This window comes from Cervus elaphus, chromosome 27 (genome assembly GCF_910594005.1).
Source record: "Cervus elaphus chromosome 27, mCerEla1.1, whole genome shotgun sequence".
Classification (NCBI taxonomy): Eukaryota; Metazoa; Chordata; class Mammalia; order Artiodactyla; family Cervidae; genus Cervus; species Cervus elaphus.
In genome coordinates, this window is record NC_057841.1 from 12,316,758 (window position 1) to 12,338,688 (window position 21,931).

At 40.9% G+C, this 21,931-nt stretch overlaps 1 protein-coding gene across 1 annotated transcript in view; it reads right to left on the reverse strand.

Annotated features, from left to right (window-relative positions):
- The window catches only part of DOK6 (docking protein 6), a 393,486-nt gene that overhangs the window by 91,974 nt on the left and 279,581 nt on the right, over positions 1-21,931 (reverse strand). The window contains exon 6 of the mRNA XM_043888767.1: positions 113-251. Coding sequence (XP_043744702.1) covers positions 113-251 — 139 coding nt within the window. The remainder of the gene's footprint in view (positions 1-112; positions 252-21,931) is intronic.

The following is a 21,931-nucleotide window of genomic DNA, read 5'->3' on the forward strand; positions in this document are numbered from 1 at the left end:
TGGGGGTGGACACTGGGGCGCTGCCCTGAATGGACCCACATATACACGATGCGCATTGGAGCTCAGTGACATTCATTTCCAAGCTGTTAGGTTACCAAGGAAGGGGCCTTACCCGGGCCTTCTGCTCCATTTCTAGCATTAATCTCTCATGCTGCTCAGCTATGGCCAGTGTCGCAGAATGGACCTTCTGATAGATCATTTCTCCTTCCCTTGTTTGAAAAGTGAACAGTCCTTCTCCTGTGTCACACATTCTGTGAGAACAGAGACAGGGAAAGAGATGGGTCTTCATGTGCTCAAGTGCGTAACAGTTCTCCTCGCCCTGTAATCCCCTCCGCCTTGACCCACACAGGCATGAGTGAAGCAGATTCATCCTGGGCCAAACCAACCAACCAACCAGCCAGCCAGCCAGTTAACCAACCAATGCGCCTATAAATGGAGCATGAGAGTGAAACTCAGAGTGAATATCCACGCACATTTGTAATTTTAAAGATGAAGTGTTCACAGCAGTGTAAAAGCAATTTCAGTTATGACAGTGCATGTCTTACCAATATTTAAAGAATAAAAACAAATTGTTGCTTTAAGAACCTTTGCATTGATATCACAGCACTATCTCCTATGACTTGATAGTGCTTGAAATCTTAAGAATGAAAATCAGCAATTTTATACTCATTGCAGCAGGAACCAAGGAGCAGACTTTAAGGATCTGCATACATAGGTTGAAGCTTTTATTCAAACTGAAGAATCCTTACGTAAATCTCAGTATATACTAAGAGACAACATGGCAGAGAGGAGACTCAACATGGATATAAGAATATTTGTTTGCATCTTCGCTTAGCCACTTACCAGCAGTGTGACCTTGAGCAAGCCAACCCTCCTTTCAACATCTCCAGCAGGAAAAAATTATAATACACATGTCATAAGATCATTATGACAGTTAAGAGATGATACAATATTTTTAGTGTCATTTAGCATGTATTAAGTGCTCAAAAATGTTGGTTATTATTATTTTCATCATAGAGAAAATATGACACTAATCTCAATATCCACCACAGAGAATCTGTTGGTTTAAATATAATATTTTTATCTGATGGACTATTACAAAGCTATTATCATGTCATTTATGAAAGCACGTAATAACATTGAAACTCTATTTCTTCTTTCAACCATGCCGTGTGGCTTGTGAGATCTCAGTTCCCTAACCAGAGATTCAACCTGGACCACAGCAGTGAAAGCACAGAATCCTAACCACCTGGCCACCAGGGAACTCCTTAAAATTCTTACAGTGTAAATTCAAGAGGAAAAAAATCAGAATACAAATTCCTTTTCTATTATTTAACTATGATTACTTTTTAAAATGGGCTTTCCTAGGTGGTGCTAGTGGTAAAGAACCCACTTGCCAATGCAGGGGACTTAAGAGACACGAGTTTGATCCCTGGGTCAGGAAGGTCCCCTGGAGGAGGAAGTGGAAACCCACTCCAGTATTCTTGGCTGGGAAATCCCATGGAGAGAGGAGCCTGGTGGGCTCTAGACCCTCATGTCACAAAGAGTAGGACATGACTGAAACGTCTTAGCACTCATGCACCTTTAAAACAATTTTTTCTTGGAATAAAACCACTGACAGTTCCTCAGGCAGCAAGATTATGGATATATTTTATTAATAAAGACTAATTCTAAAATAAAAAAAATTAATTAATATTTTAAACCAGCTTTTAAAAATAGTTGGCAGCCTTCAGAAAGAGGCACTGAGGATCAATATGATGTTCCAGTTCACAGACTGGATATTAACAGGATGGCCATGTTGTTGTTTTCAGGCTATAACACCAAAAGATTTGCATGAAATACTCATGAGGCCAACCCCCATCTTCCAGCACCGAAAAGATTTTAGATTCTTCTCTGTGATTCTCCGAGGAGTTTCAGTAGAAAAGAAATGTCTCAAGAGGCTTTAGAAATTACAGAGGCTGCAACTGCCAGCCCTTAGGGCCCCATAGAGCCAGCACTTAGCTTCTGTGAAAGAGATCTTAATAAAATTCACACAGCGTGAAATGGAAAGTCTGAGGGAAAAATGAAGAGTTTTCACAAAGTGAAACAAATGAGCTTTCTTTGTTGATTCTGAGGAGTAAAGAACCCCAACAGGAAGAGCAGGCAAACCATTGAGAAGCGGTGAGCCCGTCTCATCTGAGGTTGAGTTTTGTTCATTGTCACTGGAAAAACACTGCTTATTAGCCTTTGGAAATCAGATAACGAAGATACAAATTGTTATTTTATACCCAGTCACTGAGATGCACAGGTCTAATCCTTCGCCACTTCCTGGGACTTAACTATGCCTAGCGGGGGTGTCTGAAGGCATACAGAAGGGATTATATTTTTCCCCCCCAAACTCTGAAATAAAAATTTCATCCATTGGTCAAGAAACCAGGAATTAGAACACACTGGCTTAAAAAAACAGAGAACTTTTGGGTAGAAGATTCTGTTTTCTCAACACAGGTACCCAAAGCCAAGCTGAAATTACACTTCTTTAGTACAACTGGCTCAGATTTATGACTTCTGTCGGCAGTGTTGGAATAAACAGTTTAGGTTTTTCCTAGTTATTATTTAAAACATGTACTCTTGGGAGTGGTAAGCAACAGATATTTTTTCTTATACGTCTAAAAAGTTTTGTGGTAGCAAGCCAGTGCTAGAGAGGACAAGATGAGAGATGAAATCACTGTGATGACCAATGCCTTGATCCTCAACATGGTCCCCTGACCAGCAACACTGGGAGCTGTCCAGAGTGCTGAAGTGGAACCTGCATTTTGACCTTTTTTTTTTTTTTTTTGAAGTTGGAATATAACTGCTATGACAAAGGATGCAAGAAGATACAATGGAGAAAAGAGAGCCTCTTTAATAAGAGGTGCTGGGAAATCTGGACAGTTGCATGTAAAAGACTGAAATTAGAACAGTATCTAACACTATACACACACAAATAAACTCAAAATGGTTTAAAGATGTAAATGTAAGACCGGACACTATAAAACTCTTAGAGGAAAACACAAGAGAACACTCTTTGACATAAGCCACAGAAAGATCTTTTATGACCCACTTCCTAGAGTAATGAAAACAAAAACAAAAATAAACAAATAGGACCTAATTAAACTTAAAAGCTTTTTGCACAGCCAAAGGAAATCATAAACAAGATGACAGCCTTCAGAATGGGAGAAAATATCTGCAAATGAAGCAATGGACAAAAGATTAATCTCTAAAATATACAAGTAGCTCACAAAGCTTGATAAAAACAAGCCAATCAGAATCTGCATTGTGACAATATGCTTTGCACACACATTATAGTTTGAAAAATACTGGCCTATAGGACTCTTTCCATAGGCCACCATGTCATTCAAGGGAGTGGGGGATGATACTTGGAACCCATAAGAGGAAAAATTAGGAGTGATATTTGCTCAGTTTAAGACTGTGACATGTGGACTTGAAAGAAAGGAAGAAGTATGACAAAATGGACAAAAAGCATAAAAGAACACTTTCCATAATTTGGGAAGAACTAAGATACAGGAGTAGCCCACATAGTCAACAAAAGAGTCCAAAATGCAGTACTTGGATGTAACCTCAAAAATGACACAATGATCTCTGTTCATTTCCAAGGCAAACCATTCAATATCATGGCAATCCAAGTCTATGCCCCAACCAGCAATGCTGAAGAAGCTGAAGTTGAACGGTTCTCTGAAGACCTTTAGGATCTTCTAGAACTAACACCCCAAAAAAGATGTCTTTTTCATTATATGGGACTGAAATGCAAAAGCAGGAAGTCAAGAGATAACTGCAGTAACAGGCAAATTTGACCTTGGAGTACAAAATGAAGCAGGGGGAAAGGCTAACAGAGTTTTGCCAAGAGAATGCACTGGTCATAGCAAACTCTCTTCCAACAACACAAGAGAAGACTGTACACATGGACATCACCAGATGGTCAACACTGAAATCAGATTGATTATATTCTTTGCAGCCAAAGATGGAGAAGCTCTATACAGTCAGCAAAAACAAGACCAGGAGCTGACTGTGACTCAGATCATGAACTCCATATTGCAAAATTCAGACTTCAATTGAAGAAAGTAGAGAAAACCACTAGACCATTCAGGTATGACCTAAATCAAATTACTTACGATTATACAGTGGAAGTGACAGATAGATTCAAGGGATTAGATCTGATAGACAGAGTGCTTGAAGAACTATGGACGGAGGTTCGTGACATTGTAAGGAGGCAGTGATCAAGACCATCCCCAAGAAAAAGAAATGCAAAAAGGCAAAATGGCTGTCTGAGGAGGCCTTACAAATAGCTGAGAAAAGAAGAGAAGTGAAAGGCAAAGGAGAGAAGGAAAGATATTCCCATTTGAATGTAGAGTTCCAAAGAATAGCAAGGAGAGATAAGAAAGCCTTCCTCAGTGATCAGTGCAAAGAAATAGAGGAAAACAATACAATGTGAAAGACTAGAGATCTCTTCAAGAAAATTAGAGATACCAAGGGAGCATTCCTTGCAAATATGCATACAATAAGGGACAGAAATGGTATTGACCTAACAGAGGCAGAAGATATTAAGAAGAGGTGGCAAGAATACATAGAAGAACTAGACAAAAAAGATTGTCATGACACAGATAACCAGGATGGTCTGATCATTCAACTAGAGCCAGACATCCTGGAATGCGAAGTCAAGTGGGTCTTAGGAAGCATCACTATGAACAAAGCTAGTGGAGGTGATGGAATTCCAGTTGAGCTATTTCAAATCTTAAAAGATAATGCTGTGAAAGTGCTGCATTCAATATGCCAGCAAGTTTGGAAAACTCAGCAGTGGCCACAGGACTGGAAAAGGTCCATTTTCATTCCAATCCCAAAGAAAGGCAATGCCAAAGAATGTTCAAACTACTGCACAATTGCACTCATCTCACACACTAGCAAAGTAACACTCAAAATTCTCCAAGCCAGGTTTCAACCATACATGAACTGTGAATTTCCAGATGTTCAAGCTGGATTTAGAAAAGGCAGAGGAACCAGAAATCAACCTGCCAACATCCGTTTAATCATCAAAAAAGCAAGAAGAGTTCCAGAAAAACATCTACTTCTGCTTTATTGACTACACCAATACCTTTGACTGTGTGGATGACAACAAACTGGCAAATTCTTCAAGAGATGGGAATACCAGACCACCTTATCTGCCTCCTGAGAAATCTGTATGTAGATAAAGAAACAGCAGTTAGAACTGGACATGGAACAACAGACTGGTTCCAAATCGGGAAAGGAGTACGTCGGGGCTGTATTGTCACCCTGCTTATTTAGCTTATATGCAGAGTACATCATGAGAAACGCTGGGCTGGAGGAAGCACAAGCTGGAATCAAGATTGCCGGGAGAAATATCAATAACCTCAGATAGGCAGATGACACTACCCTTATGGCAGAAAGTGAAGAAGAACTAAAGAGCCTCTTGATGAAAGTGAAAGGAGTGAAAAAGTTGACTTAAAGCTCAACATTCAGAAAACTAAGATCATGGCGTCTGGTCCCATCACTTCATGGCAAATAGATGGGAAAACAGTGGAAACAGTGAGAAACTTTATCTTGGGGGGGGCTCCAAAATCACTGCAGATGGTGACTGCAGCCATGAAATTAAAAGATGCTTGCTCCTTGGAAGAAAAGTTATGACCAACCTAGACAGCTTATTAAAAAGCAGAGACATTACTTTGCCAACAAAGGTCCGTCTAGTCAAAGCTATGGTTTTACTAGTAGTCATGTCTGGATGGGAAACTTGGACTATAAAGAAAGCTGAGTGCTGAAGAATTGATGCTTTTGAACTGTGGTGTTGAAGAGACTCTTGAGAGTCCCTTGGACTGCAAGGAGATCCAGCCAGTCCATCCTGAAGGAGATCAGTCCTGAATATTCATTCGGAGGACTGATGCTGAAGCTGAAGCTCCAATACTTTGGCCACCTGATGCGAAGAACTGACTTATTTGAAAATACCCTGATGCTGGGAAAGATTGAAGGTGGGAAGGAGAAGGGGATGACAGATGATGAGATGGATGGCATCACTGACTTGATGAACATGAGTTTGAGCAAGTTCTGGGAGTTGGTGATGGACAGGGCAGCCTGGCGTGCTGCAGTCCATGGGGTCACAAAGAGTCAGACACGACTGAGTGACTGAAATGAACGGAATTGAAAATAGAGATGCTAGTTACATCTGAATATCCTAATCTCCACTAGTAACATGCACATTCCTCAACTGCACTGATATGAAGAACAAGTGACAATAGCGACAATGTCTGTGTGTCCTGACTGCAAACTTGAATTCTTTTGGAATGTATAAACAATGACAAATGTTATCTCTCTTTATACTTAACAAGGTAGTTGCACAAAATTAATACCTATATAAAATAAAAGGTTAGAGTAGAAACTCTAAGGTCACTTTCAGCTTTAAGGAACAGTCTGGGGCCTCATAAAAATTCTCAGAAGTAAATAGGAATGGGCTTAGTTGCTCAGTCACAGCTGACTCTGTGCCCACCAGGCTCCTCTGTCCATGGGATTCTCCAGGCAAGAATACTGGAGTGGGTTGCCATGGTCTCCTCCAGGGGATCTTCTTGACCCAGAGATCGAACCTGCATCTCTTATGTCTCCTGCATTTCAGGCAGGTTCTTTACCACTAGCACCACCTGGGAAGCCTAAAGATATAGACAAGCTGGCAGCACTGGGATTCAAACCAACGCCCCCGAAGAGACTGGAGCCTTAACCCAGCACCTTAGACCATGTGGCCACACTACCCTGCTTGTGGTAGGTTGTTAATATTTTGATGTAACAAGAATTTAAAAAATCCTAGTCTTTTCCTTAAATGGCTTTTCCAAATTCCATTCCCCTAGGGATTTAAGAGAGCCTGCTCTCTTTCTTTCGCTCACCTCACCACTCTATTCCAGAACCCCCTGACATAACAGTGGTGTCGGTCTTGTCTCCACTGTGTTCTACTGCAGCACTATTTACAATAGTCAGGATGTGGAGGCATCCTAAAGGTGCTGACAGATGGACAGAGAAGCTGTGGTACAGATATACAATGGGATATTCCTTAGCCATAAAAGGAATGAGACTGGGTCATTTGTAGAGACAAGGGTGTCTGCCATACAGGGTGCAGTCAGTCAGACTGACTGCAGACCAGGTGCAGTGGCCACATGGTCTCATATAATGAGAGTGAAGTCGCTCAGTCATGTCCGATTCTTTGCGACCCCATGGACTGTAGCCTACTGGGCTCCCCCGTCCATAGAATTTTCCGGGCAAGGGTACTGGAATGGGTTGCCATTTCCTTCTTCAACCAACACATGTGGAATCTAGAAAAACAATGCAGGTGAATCTATTTGCAGTGTGAGAACAGAGACACAGACATAGAGAACAGATGTGTGGGTTAGGAGAGGGTGGGAGGAACTGGAGAGCAGCTCTGACATATACACACCCCCAGGTGTGAAACAGGTGACTAGTGGGAAGCTGCTGTCCGGCACAGCGCGCTCAGCTTGCTGCTGCGTGGTGACCCAGAGGTGGGATGGGAGTGGGTGGGAGGGAGAGTATGTATGTATACAGTGATTGAGCCACTTCCTTGTACAGCAAACACACACACAACATTGTAAAGCAATTACATGCCAATTAAAAAAAAAAGAGAGAGAGAGAGATCAGAGTTCACTGTGCAGGCCTGCATTCACAGGACACTGAACTCCAGGGAGGCACCCTCCTATGCATGGGTCCAAAGTTCCCTTCAAGGGGAGAAACACCCTCAAAGATGGTGCCACGGAGCCAGTTTCACTTGAGAAAAAGCCCCTGTTGTGTAATCACTGCACGACTGTCCTCCTCTTGTCCTTAGGTCTCAAAATCAGCTCTTTTTTTTTCCTTTTTTCCCCTCTTTTTAATTTATTCTTTTATTGAAGGATAATTGCTTTACAGAATTTTGTTGTTTTCTGTCAAACTTCAACATGAGTCAGCCACAGGTATACATACATCCCCTCCCTTCTGAACCTCCCTCCCATCTCCCTCCCCATCCCACCCCCTAGGTTGATACAGAACCCCTGTTTGAGTTTCCTGAGCCAGACAGCAAATCCTGTTGGCTGTCTATTTCACATGTGGTGATGTAAGCTTCCATGTTACTCTTTCCATACATCTCACCCTCTCCTCCCCTCTCCCCACGCCCATAAATCTATTCTCTATGTCTGTTTCTCTATTGCTCCCCTGTAAATAAATTCTACAGTACCATCTTTCTAGATTCCATTTGTATGCATTAGAATACAATATTTATCTTTCTCTTTCTGACTCACATCACTCTGTATAATAGGTTCTAGGTTCATCTACCTCATCAGAACAGACTCAAATGCACTCCTTTTTATGGCTGAGTAATATTCCATTGTGTATATGTGCCACTACTTCTTTATCCATTCCTCTGTTGATGAACATCTAGGTTGCTTACATGTTCCAGCTATTGTAAATAGTGCTGCAACGAACATGGGATACATGTGTCTTTTTCAATCTTGGTTCCTTCAGGGTATATGCCTAGGACTAGGATTGCTGGGTCATATGGTGATTTTATTCCTAGTTTTTTAAGGAATTTCCACACTGTCGTCCATAGTGACTGTATCAATTTACATTCCCACCAACAGTGCAAGAGAATTCCCTTTTCTCCACACCCTCTCCAGCATTTATTGTCTCTAGACTTTCTGATCATGGCCATTCTGACCGGTGTGAGGTGGTATCTCATTGTAGCTTTGATCTGCATTTCTCTAATAATAAGCAGTGTTGAGCATCTTTTTATGTGTTTGTTGGAGAAGGAAATGGCTACCCACTCCAGTATTCTTGCCTGGAAAATCCCATGGATGAAGGAGCTTGGCAGGCTACAGTCCATGGGGTCACAAAGAGTCGGACATGACTGAGCGACACTTCACCTAGCCATCTGTATGTCTTCTTTGGAGAAATGTCTGTTTAGGTCTTCTCCCTATTTTTTGATTGGGTTGTTTGTTTTTCTGGCATTGAGTTGTATGAGCTGCTTGAATATTTTGGGAATTAATCCTTTGTCAGTTGTTTCATTTGCTATAATTTTCTCCCATTCTGAGGATTGTCTTTTCACCTTGCTTATAGTTTCCTTTGCTGTGCAAAAGCTTTTAAGTTAAATTAGGTCCCACTTGTTTACTTTTCCTTTTATTTCCATTACTCTAGGACATGGGTCACAGAGGATCTTGCTTTGATTTATGTCATCAAGTGTTCTGCCTATGTTTTCCTCTAAGAGTTTTATAGTTTCTGATTTTACATTTAGGTCTTTAATCCATTTTATCTTTGTGTATGGTGTTAGGAAGTGTTCTCATTTCATTCTTTTACATGTAGCTGTCCAGTATTCACAGCACCATTTATTGAAGAGGCTGTCTTTGCCCCATTGTATATTTTTGCCTCCTTTGTAAAAAATAAGGTACCCATAGGTGCACGGGTTTACTTTTGAACTTTCTATCTTGTTCCATTGGTCTATATTTCTGTTTTTGTGCCACTACCATACTGTCTTGATGACTGTAGCTTTGCAGTATAATCTGAGGTCTGGCAGGTTGATTCCTCCAGATTCTTTCTTCTTTCTCAAGACTGCTTTGGCTATTTGGGGTCTTTTGTGTTTCCATATGAATTGTGAAATTTTTAGTTCTAGTTCTGTGAAAAATGCCATTGGTAATTTGATAAATGTTTGATAAAATTCTCCTGTGAAGCCATCTGTCCTGGGCTTTTGTTTTTTGTGAGATTTTTGATCACAGCTTCAATTTCAGTGCTTGTAATTGGTTTGTTCATAATTTCAATTTCTTCCTGGTTCAGTCTTGGAAGATTGAACTTTTCTAAGAATCTGTCCATTTCTTTCAGGTTATCCATTTTATTATCATATAGTCTCTTATAATCCTTTGTATTTCTGCACTGTCTGTTGTAACATCTCCTTTTTCATTTCTAATTTTGTTGATTTTTCTCTTTTTTCCTTGATGAGGCCAGCTAAAGGTTTGTCACTTTTGTTTATCTTCTCAAAGAACCAGCTTTTAGTTTTATTAATCTTTACTGTTGTTTTTTTATTTCTTTTTTATTTATTTCTGCTTGGATCTTTATGATTTCTTTCCTTCTGCTAATTTTGGTTTGTTTTTGTTGTTGTTGTTGTTCTTCTTTTTCCAGTTGTTTTAGGTATAAAGTTAGGTTGTCTATTTGATGTTTTTCTTGTTTCTTGAGGAAGGATTGTATTCTTATAAACTTCCTCTTAGAACTGCTTTTGCTGCATCCCATTGGTTTTGAGTTGTGTTTTCATTGTCATTTATTTCTAGAAATTCTTTGATTTCCCTTTTGATTTCTTCAGTAACCCGTTGGTTATTTAGAAATGTGTTGTTTAATCTCCATGTTTTTGTGTTTCTCACATTTTTTTCCCTTGTAATTGATATCTAGTCTCATAGCGTTGTGATCGGAGAAGACGCTTGATATGATTTCAATTTTCTTAAATTTACTGAGGTCTGATTTGTGACCCAAGATGTGATCTATCCTGGAGAATGTTCCATGTGCACTTGAGAAGAAAGTGTATTCTTCTGCATTTGGATGGAATGTCCTGAGGATATCAATGAGGTCCATCTCATCTAATGTATCATTTAAGACTTGTGCTTAATTATTAATTTTCTGTCTTATTGGTGTGAGTGGGGTGTTAAAGTCTCCTTCTATTATTGTGTTACTGTCTATTTCTCCTTTTAAGTCTGGTAGTGTTTGACTTATGTGTTGAGGTGCTCCTCTGTTGGGTGCATAGATATTTACAATTGTTATGTCTTCCTCTTGGACTGATCCCTTGATCATTATGTACTGTCCTTCCTTATCTCCTGTAATATTCTTTATTTTAAGGTATATTTTGTCTGATATGAGGATTGCTACTCCAGCTTTCTTTTGCTTCCCATTTGCATGACTTTCAGTCTATGTGTGTCGTGAGGTCTGAAGTGGATTTCTTGCAGAAAGCATATATATGGGTCTTGTTTTTGTATCCATTCAGCCAGTCTGTGTCTTTTGGTTGGAGCATTTAATCCATTTATATTTAAAGTAATTATTGATATATATGTTCCTATTGCCATTTTCTTAATTGCTTGGGGTTGATTTTGTACATCTTTTTTCTTCTCTTGTATTTCTTGACTATATAAGTCTCTTTCATATTTGCTGGAAAGCTGGTTTGGTGGTACTGAATTCTCTTAACTTTTGCTTGTCTGAAAAGCCTTTGATTTCTCCATCAATTTTGAATGAGATCTTTGCCAGGTACGGTAATCTTGGTTGTAGACTTTTCCCTTTCAGTACTTTAAATATATCCTGCCATTCCCTTCTGGCCTGCAGAGTTTCTGCTGAAAGATCAGCTGCTAATCATATGGGGTTTCACCTGTAGTTACTTGCTGCTTCTCCCTTGCTGCTTTTAATATTCTTTCTTTGTGTTTAGTCTTTGTTGGTTTGATTAGTATGTGTCTTGGCATGTTTCTCCTTGGGTTTAGACTGTATGGGACTCTTTGTGCCTCTTGGACTTGATTGACTATTTCCTTTTCCATGTTGGGAAAATTTTCAACTAAAATCTCTTCAAAAATTTTCTCATACCCTTTCTTTTTCTCTTCTTCTGGGACCCCTATAATTTGAATGTTGGTGCATTTGATATGGTCCCAGAGGTCTCTGAGACTGTCCTCAGCTCTTTTCATTCCTTTTACATTATTCTGCTCTTCATAAGTTATTTCCACCACTTTATCTTCCAGCTCACTGATTCGTTCTTCTGTCTCAGATATTCTGCTATTGATTCCTTCTAGAATATTTTTAATTTGTCATTGTGTTGTTTGTCTCCGTATATTTATTCTTTAATTCTTCTAGGTCTTTGTTAATTGATTGTTGCATTTTCTCCATTCTGTTTTCAAGGTTTTTGATCATCTTTACTATCATTATTCTGACTTCTTTTTCAGGTAGTTTGCCTGTTTCCTCTTCATTTATTTGGGCTTCTGTGCTTCTAGTTTGTTCCTTCATTTGTATAATATTTCTCTGCCTTTTCACTATTTTCACTATAATTTTTTAACTTATTGTGTTTGACGTCTTCTTTTCCCAGGCTTCAAGGTTGAATTCTTTCTTCCTTTTGGTTTCTGCCTTCCTAAGCTTGGTCCAGGGGTTTCTGTAAGCTTCGCATAGGGTGAGATTTGTGCTGAGTTGCTGTTTGTTTGTTTTTCTCTGATGGGCAAGGCTGAGTGAGGTGGTAATCCTGTCTGCTGATGGTTGTGTTTGTATTTTTGTTTTGTTTGTTGTTTAGATGAGGCGTCCTGCACAGGATGCTACTGGTGGTTGGGCGATGCCAGGTCTTGTGTTCAAGTGGTTTCCTTTGTGTGAGTTCTCACTATTTGATATCCCCAGGGTTAGTTTTCTGACAGTCTAGGGTCTTGGAGTTGGTGCTCCCACCCCAAAGGATCAGGGCTTGATGTCTGGTCAGGAACGAAATTTCCACAAGTGGTTTGTTATGGCATTAATTGAGAGTAAAACAAATATCCAAAAACGAGAAACCAATGATGAACCCCTGACAAATGGCAGTTACAAAATCAGGAAAATAATAATTAAAATAATGAAATATACACATATACATATACACTCATGAGCAAAGTCAAAACAGTCCAACAAAAATAAAGTACGGTAGACTGACCCAGCGAACAGAGAAAATCAAAAATTACATTTACCAGTAAAGAACAAAACTAACTAAAGCACAAACTTGAAAACAAAACTAAAGCAAGGTGCCAAGTGGGGAATAAAGCAATGAAAACAAAACTAACAAGTACATTGAGAGGAAAGGAAAGAAGGAAAGGAAAGAAAGAAAAGAGAGAATAGATATGTAAAGTTAAATAGAGGTAGATAAAGATTTATATACATTAAAGATTAACTGCAAGGGGAAAAGAACAGTAGGAAAAGCAAACAAAGGAATAAATGTAGAAAAATAATAATAGGTTTAAAAAATTAAAAATTAAAAAAAGAGAGAGAGAAAAAAAGGAAAACTCCACAAAATTGCAAAAGCCCAACATAGAGGCAGAGGTTTATAACAACAATAAAAAATGTGTCTGAGAAAAAAAAAGCTCAAAAGTTTAATTAGATTTCATACTGCCAATAAGATCAACAACTACAACAGAAGGGGAATAAAAAGGAAAAATATTTCCAAAAGAATCTACAGAACAAGTCAAAACATAAGGATAAATGTTTTTCTTCAGTCACTGCTGTCAGAGTCCCTTCCCGCGCTGGGAGTCACCGTCCACTGCACCTCCCTAGGACGCCCTCCAACCCTGCGCGGGTCTCTGGACCTGCTGTGGGGGCAGCTCAGATTCTAACCTGGTCCTACTCCTCTGGTTTCTTGCCTCCAACGTCCACACCTCAGAACTAGTGCGTTTTCTTCTGTGGGAGCTCTCAGTGGCCTTTTCTATGTCCCACAGACACAGAGCCTGTCTAACTGATCGTGTGAATCTGCAGCTTGTGCAGCTGGTGGGAAGGTGTTGGGTCTTCCTTTGTCACACTGCCCCTGGGTTTCAATTGTGGTTTTATTTCCACCTCTGCATGTGGGTCGTCCACTGGGGTTTGCTCCTGAGGCTGCCCTGCAGGACTCGGGTCTGCCCCTGTGAGGGCCAGGCGTGGAGGTGAGGCAGCTGCTTGGGTCGCAGGGGTTCTGGCAGCACCAGAAACTCAGGGGAGTTGGCGGCCAGGGCAGCAGGAAATATAGTGCTCCAGAGGGTATGGCAGCCTGTATTGGCCAATACGCTCCAGTATTCTGGCCTGGAGAAGCCCCTTCCCTGACAGAGGAGCCTGGCAGGCCACAGTCTACAGGATCGCAAAGAGTTGGACACGACCAAAGCGGGCCTGCGCTCACGGACACAGGCCTTTCTCGCTGTGGCAGCTCCGCCCCCCAGTGAGAGCTGAGCGTGAAGGCAGCGCCGCTGCTGGGCTTGTGGGGACCCTGGCGGCGCCATGTGCGGGGACACGGACTGCCTCCGCCGCAGGAGTTGTGGCCCGATCAGAGTCGCTTTCCCAGCCCCTTGTAGCTGGCGATCAGAAGGCCTCTTTGGCCAGTCTTTCTCTGTAGCGCCACCCCTTCAGGCTCTTAGAGGGCTCCCTTGCCTGGGGGCCTTCTCTGTTGTTTGGCTTGTCAGGCACTTAGAGGCACCCCCCGCCCCCACGCTGGGGTCCTGCTCTGAAGATGGCACATCAGGCACTTAAAGGGGCCCCCTGGGTGGGGTCCTACCCTGGAATTCAGTGCGTCAGTCGTTTGAGGGGCCAGCCTCTCTATTCTTCAGCTGCTGATGCTGGCGTGTGGGGAGAGAGGCTATGGTGACGGCTCCCCCCGCTACGTGCGACTCAGCAGTATCGCCTGGCTTCCGTGGCTGCCCGGCTTTCCTCCACGGGCATTTCCCACCACAGTCTCCTCCCTCGATCCGTCTCTCCACAGTCAACAGCAGCCCTCGCCTGGGGATGGCTCCACAATCCCTCAACTCCAGCTCCCTGCCGCTGCGCCTTCCAGGGAGTCTATGTCGCTCTCTGGGGTATGTACGGCTGAGGCAACGACTGTCTGAGTCTCATTCCATTTAAGATGCCGCAGATCAGCTGTTTCAGTCTCAGCCTTAAAGGTTTCTCCTCTGACCCAGACAATTGCCCCAATGTGGGGATCGGACCCCTGCTTCAGTCCCCCAACCCGTCGAAGGCAGGTCCAGTCCTACTAACACTCCTGTTTTCCCCCTGGTTCCTTCCTCCTGCCCAGTTTTGCGTGGGTCTATATATTTCTTTCCACTGGTCAGGTCCTCCTGTCCACTCTCAGATGGTGTTCTGCGTGCACTTCTGTGTCTGAAGCTGTGTTCCTGATGTATCTGTGGAGAGAGACGTACTCCACCTCCACCTACTCCTCCACCATCTTGTTCTCTCCAAACTCAGCTCTTTATGAATGAGTGATGTCAGAATTTCAGCCTTTCTTCCAAATGACAAGCCAAAGAATTTTGCCAAGAAGGAAACAGTTTAAGAAGTGAAAATGGATACTTTAAAAATAATTCTCTATGGGTCTTTAGATAAATTTTGCTACAGGTGAATCTGTAGACCTCTGGCAATTCTGTCCATCTTCACACTGTGTCATTTCATTTCTGCATTATGTTTTGTGATTTTTAATCTATATTTAGTGACTAGATATTTATTCTCTGTTCACACAGAAATTCTAAACTCTCTGCAATGGTGTTAAAACAGGAGCACTTTCCTGAAAACCCAGTGGTGCTTTGATTCATTACTGAAAATTTAATGTTTAATTATGGAAAGGAATGAAATTCTTAAAATCACAGCTCTTCTGCAGAACAGTGCAAACCAATTAACACTTTTTTCCTGATAACAGTTTAATCTTTATTGTCACTCAACAATGCTAGCATTTTACTTCTTTTTTTTTTTTTTTTTAGCAGCTATGAAAAAGGCTGAAGTTTCTGTCTAAAGCTTTGGTGAGTCGGATGTTGCTTTATGGTAAGAAATTATAAGCAAAATTGACAAACAGATGAAAGCAAGAGTAAGGAAAGTCTAGAAATAGACTCAATTCATACGAGAGTTAAACATGTGGTACAAGTGTCATCTTATATCTGTGGGGGAAAGCTGGACTGGTCAATAAACTGTGTTTGGACAACAGCCATTTGGAAAAATATTTCAATCCATATTTCTACTTCCACTGATATAAATTCCAGAAAAAAACAACAACAAAATAGTAAGAGAAGAAAGTAGGAAAGAATTCCTATTTAAAGTTAGAAAATAGCAGGGTTTCAAGCTACAACCCAATGCAAAGAGTGACAAAAGACTAATAAATCTGCCTGTGAAAGAAATCATGAGCTAGCAAATGGCAAATTAAATACTAGGAAAAATATTTGAAATTCACAACATTGATAACTTCTGATGCCTGTAAGTTAGGTATACTATCAGTAAGTACTTGTTCACAGGGTTTGTTTGATCATTAAATGAACTAATACATGTAAATCTTTGTGTTTATAATTTATTATAACTCATGAAATAGTATTTTTATTATTATTACTACTACTACCCAAATGGATATTTAAAACATTGCTAAATTAGTAAAACACACACAAAAAAAGGTGACTGTAATGTTTATAGTGTGCTAATTGTTTTGTAAAAAAAAGTACATGGGGAAGAATTTACATAAATCTTCACTTATATGTACATTAAACTGTGGAGGAATGCACAAGAACTGTCTTATTAGCTGGGGAGGAAATAAACATGACTGGCAGTCCATGAGTATGGGAGAGACACTTTCCACTGATTCTTCTTCATGTAAACCATCATATTAAATAAAGGAATGCTATCAATTTATTAATTTAATTTAATTAGTTAAAATTAGACCACATTAAAATTTAAAGCAAAGGTCCAAAACCCCTCACAGGGTTTTTGTGCAGATGTGATGCTTACAATGTTCTCAGCTCAGTCCCTTCACAAATAACAGGCTGCCCTTGGTAGTCATGGGGGACTGGTTCCAAGGGTGGATACCCAAATCCAAGGATGCTCAGGCTCCTTCTATGAAGTGATGCAGGACGCTCAGCCCTCAGGTGTCAGCGGTACCCCACCTGTGGATCAGTGCTCAGTTGGTTAAATTTGTGGATGTGGACCCGCAGACGATGACTGCCAACGGTGCACTTTACTGTTACATTTGTACAATACTGTTAGTAGTGACTTAAAGACCTCCCTTCCAGCTTAAACACACACACACACCATATATACATTTACATGCACATTTACTCTCTTTCCAGTGAGCACAGGCATCCCATCTGACTTTTAAGGGGACTGAGATTATGCAGAGTTCTGGCTTATAAATGGGCTTCCCAGGTGACCCAGACAGTGAAGAATCTGCCTGCAATGTGGGAGACTCGGGTTCGATCCCTGGGTCGGGAGGATCCCCTGGAGAAGGGAATGGCTACCCACTCCAGTGCTCTTGCCTGGAGAATCCCATGGGCAGAGGACCCTGGCGGGCTGCAGTCCATGGGATCTCAAAGCGTTGGACACGACTGAGTGACTAATACCGCCACCCGGGTTGTGGGGCACTGAGATCATACCCACTACCCACAGCAATGAGAGGAAATGATAATAGCCGGCTTTCGGGGAACAACTATGGTGCCAGGCACGGTGATAAATGCTGTGTGTCCATTACCTCGCTGAGCTTCACAACACTCTACAAGGCTCTCACCATTCTGTTTTACAGAAAAACACCATGCTAAGGAGGCTAAGGAATTTGCTCAAAGTCATTAAAATTGAGGTGGCTGAGCCGTGATCTGAACCCAGCCATGTGATTTTGGAGGCTAGGCTCATTACCACTTAGCTCGGTTGCATTCATTCAAGATGAGCAGCAGAAAAGCATGCATAGTTCTTTCAACATGACATTTTTTGTAGTGTCATGACAGGGCATAGGACAGGGCTTGGGATAAAACATCTCGAAAGCTCTCTCCTTCTTTGCTGCAGTTCCATTTCTATCAAATCAGGTTTTCAAGACACATACCTCAACAGCATGGAGGAGGGCATGGCAACCCGCTCCAGTACTCTTGCCTCGAGAATCCCACGGACAGAGGAGCCTGGAAGGCTACAGTCCACAGGGTTGCAAAGAGTTGGACGTGACTGAAGTGACTTAGCACACACTCACACACATCTCAATGGCGTATGTGCACCAGGAAAATGCACATTAAGGTAAATTGATCACAACTGTTAAATTGGACTCAAACATGCCCTGCACTCCCAGCTTCTTGTCAAGTCCTTTGTAAGGAGGAAAATATAATAGAACATCTGCCATCTGTCTCCTGACTGGACTGCTGTACGTGTTTAATGCATACGCTGGCTGTTCTTGCTTCTATCACTGTTGGTACCTTAGGGCTACAAAGCTTTCTATCAAACAAGCTGAGAAACTCAATCCGACAAGGAGATCTAGATTTTAGTCCAGGCTCTGCTGCAAATTAGCCTGAAATGACACTTTTGATCCTTTGTAAAACTAGGTTACAATGAAAGAGTTGATATAAATGATCTCTAAGGTATGAATTTCTTCCAAAATTCTACAACTCCTCCTCCTGTGTACTCAGTGATGACCAAATTATAATCACACTAATGAAAATATCTCCATCTGCACACATATTTTCCAAATTTTCCTAATTCTATTTACTTTTTCTTATTGACAAATGTTCTCTCTTGGTTTTTCATCTCCATGAAAAAGCCAGCTGAGTCTCCCTGAAGCAGTCTGAAGTTCTGGCTTCATAAAATCCTTGAGAAGATACACATTATAAGATGTTCTTTTCCTTACCTTCCTTCCTACCTCGAAAACTGAGAACTGAAAAGCCCACCAGGCAAGGATGTCAATTAGCCATAACCCTTTAGTTGCCATTTAGAACCTCAGACTATGATCCTAGGGCTTTCCTAGTGATTCAGTGGTAAAGAATCTGCCTGCCAATGCAGGACGGAAGTGAAGTGTCAGTCGTGGCCCCACGGACTGTAGCCTGCCAGGCTTCTTGCCTGCGGCTTTCCAGGCAAGAATACTGCAGTGGGTTGCCATCCCCTTCTCCAGGAGATCTTCCCGATCCAAAGATTGAATTCACGTCCCTTGTGTCTCCTCATTGCAGGTGGATTCTTTACCACTGAGCCACTAGGGAATACTGATAACTGTATTCCCTTAGAGCAAAAGAACCAGTAATCAGGGTTTAGAAATTATATTTTATTCTCTTTTTGCTCCAAGTGTAGTTAGCTAAAATAATTTTAAAAATTATTTGAAAGATACTTTCACTGTTTCAAGTGACTGTGGAGGAAAGTGCTTAAATTATAGCTAAAAGAGAAAAATATCAAGATTATACTTGATTTTATGTTGGTAATACTGCCTTTTCTTCTTTGCTTATATTTGGTGATGGTTTAGTCGCTAAGTCATGTCTGACTCTTGTGACCTCATGGGTTGTAGCCCACCAGGCTCCTCTGTCTATGGGGCTCTCTAGGCAAGAACAATGGAGTGGGTTGCCATTTCCTTCTCCAGGGGATCTTCCTGACCCAGGGACTGAACCCAGGTCTCCTGCACTGCAGGCAGATTCTTTACTGACTCAGTTATCAGGGAAGCCCAATTGCTTATATTTATTCATTTGATGACACTTTTTGAGGAGCATCAGTTAATAATGTGTCAGGTTCTGTATTACCTTCTAGATAGTATTTTATAAATCATATTTAAAAAATAAGTAAATAATGAACATTAACTCATGAACTGCATTTGCTTTCATTATCTATCTACCCACCCACCTACCTACCTACCTATCTTTCTGTGTGTTTACTTTTTCATTTAAAAACTCAGCAAATGAGTAGATGGCTATATGAAATACATGACACAATAACATATTTTGAAGAACTGAACTGCTTATCAAGCTGCCAAACTCCACTGGGTCATAAAAAAGGCTAGAGAGTTCTAGAAAAACATCTACTTCTGCTTTATTGACTACTCCAAAGCCTTTGATTGTGTGGATCACAACAAACTGTGGGAAATTCTTCAAGAGATGGGAATACCAGACCACCTGACCTGCCTCCTGAGAAATCTGTATGCAGGTGAGGAAGCAACAGTTAGAACCGGACATGGACCAACAGACTGGTTCCAAATCAGGAAAGGAGTACATCAAGGCTATGTATATTGTCACCCTGCTTATTTAACTTATATGCAGAGTACATCATGGGAAACGCTGGGCTAGGTGAAGCACAAGTTGGAATCAAGATTTCTGGAAGAAATATCAATAACCTCAGATACGTGAATGGTACCACTCTTATGGCAGAAAGTGAAGAGGGACTAAAAAGCCTCTTGATGAAAGTGAAAGAGGAGCATGAAAAGTTGGCTTAAAGCTCAACATTCAAAAAACTAAGATCATGGCATCTGGTCCCATCACTTCAGACAAATAGATGGGGAAACAGTGGAAACAGTGGCGGACTTTATTTTGGGGGGCTCCAATGGTGTGCAACCATGAAATCAAAAGATGCTTGCTCCTTGGAAGAAAAGCTATGACCAACCTAGACAGCATATTAAAAAGCAGAGACATTACTTTGCCAACAAAGGTCTGTCTAGTCAAAGCTATGTTTTCTAGTAGTCATGTCTGGATGTGAGAGTGGGATTAGAAAGAAAGCTGAGCACCAAAGAACTGATGCTTTTGAACTGTGGTGTTGGAGAAGATTCTTGAGAGTCCCTTGGACTGCAAGGAGATCCAACCAGTCCATCCTAAAGGAGATCAGTCCTGAATATTCATTGGAAAGACTGCTGCTGAAGTTGCAACTCCAATACTTTGGCCACTTGATACAAAGAACTGACTCACTGGAAAAGACCCTGGTGCTGGGCAAGACTGAAGGCGGGAGGAGAAGGTGACAACAGAGGATGAGGTGGTTGGATGGCATCATCAACTGGATGGACATGAGTCTGAGTAGGCTCCGGGAGTTGGTGATGGACAGGAAAGCCTGGTGTGCTGCAGTCCATGGGGCTGCAGAGAGTTGGACACGACTGAGCAACTGAACTGAACTGAACTGGTTATTCTTATTGTGTTAAAGTTTTCTCTAGAGGCTTTTACTTGATAGATCATTGATGCAGTATAACTTTTAGACTTTTATTGCCACTATCAAAACAAGCCACCCAGTCAAATGGTACAACGCATGTCATTCTAAGACACTGAGGGAGAATACTGACTGGTATTAGAAATGATGTGGGCATATCTGTAAACTACAGCTTTTTCATTTGTTTCAAAACAGAAATTAAAATTAACACCATTTTAAAAAATGAAACTACTAAAATTTTTAAAATTAAAGAAATTCACTCTGTATAAGGGGCTCCAGTTTCATCCATCTCATTAGGACTGATTCAAATGAATTCTTTTTAACGGCTGAGTAATATTCCATGGTGTATATACAGAGTGAAGTAAGCCAGAAAGATAAAGAACATTACAGCATACTAACACATATATATGGAATTTAGAAAGATGGTAACGATAACCCTATATGCAAAATGGAAAAAGAGACACAGAAATACAGAACAGACTTTTGAACTCTGTGGGAGAATGTGAGGGTGGGATATTTCAAAAGAACAGCATGTATACTATTTATGGTGAAACAGATCACCAGCCCAGGTGGGATGCATGAGACAAGTGCTCGGGCCTGGTGCACTGGGAAGACCCAGAGGAATCGGGTGGAGAGGGAGGTGGGAGGGGGGATCGGGATGGGGAATACGTGTAAATCTATGGCTGATTCATATCAATGTATGACAAAAAAAATAAAATAAAATAAATAAATAAAATGGGAAAAAAAAAATCGGGTGGAGAGGGAGGTGGGAGGGGGGATCGGGATGGGGAATACATGTAACTCCATGGCTGATTCATGTCAATGTATGACAAAACCCACTGCAATGTTGCGAAGTAATTAGCCTCCAACTAATAAAAATAAAAAAAATTTAAAAATAAATAAATAAAAAAATAATTAAAAATTAAAAAAAAAAACAAAATAAAATTAAAGAATTTCAAATGTAGACACTTAGGTTTTTTAAAATAATTTCTGATGCCATCATTTCAGGTCAGTAAACTTTAAACCTTAATTTTTAAACTTCCTTTATAGTTTAAATTGCATTCTTTAAAAGTATTTGAAGTGAACATATAGGGAGCAGATAATCTAAATCACCTAAAGTAGAAGTTAAAAAATGATATGAATATTTCCCCTCAAATAAAAATATCAGTCATTTTATATCTCTCAATATCATTAATCTTAGGTACAAGATTTTAGTGCTCATTAAGGTTCAGATTGAGGGTTGCCCCAGTGGCTCCGTGGTAAAGAATCCACCTGAAATTCAGGAGACATGGGTTTGATCCCTGGGTCAGGAAGATCCCCTGGAGGAGGGCATGGCAAT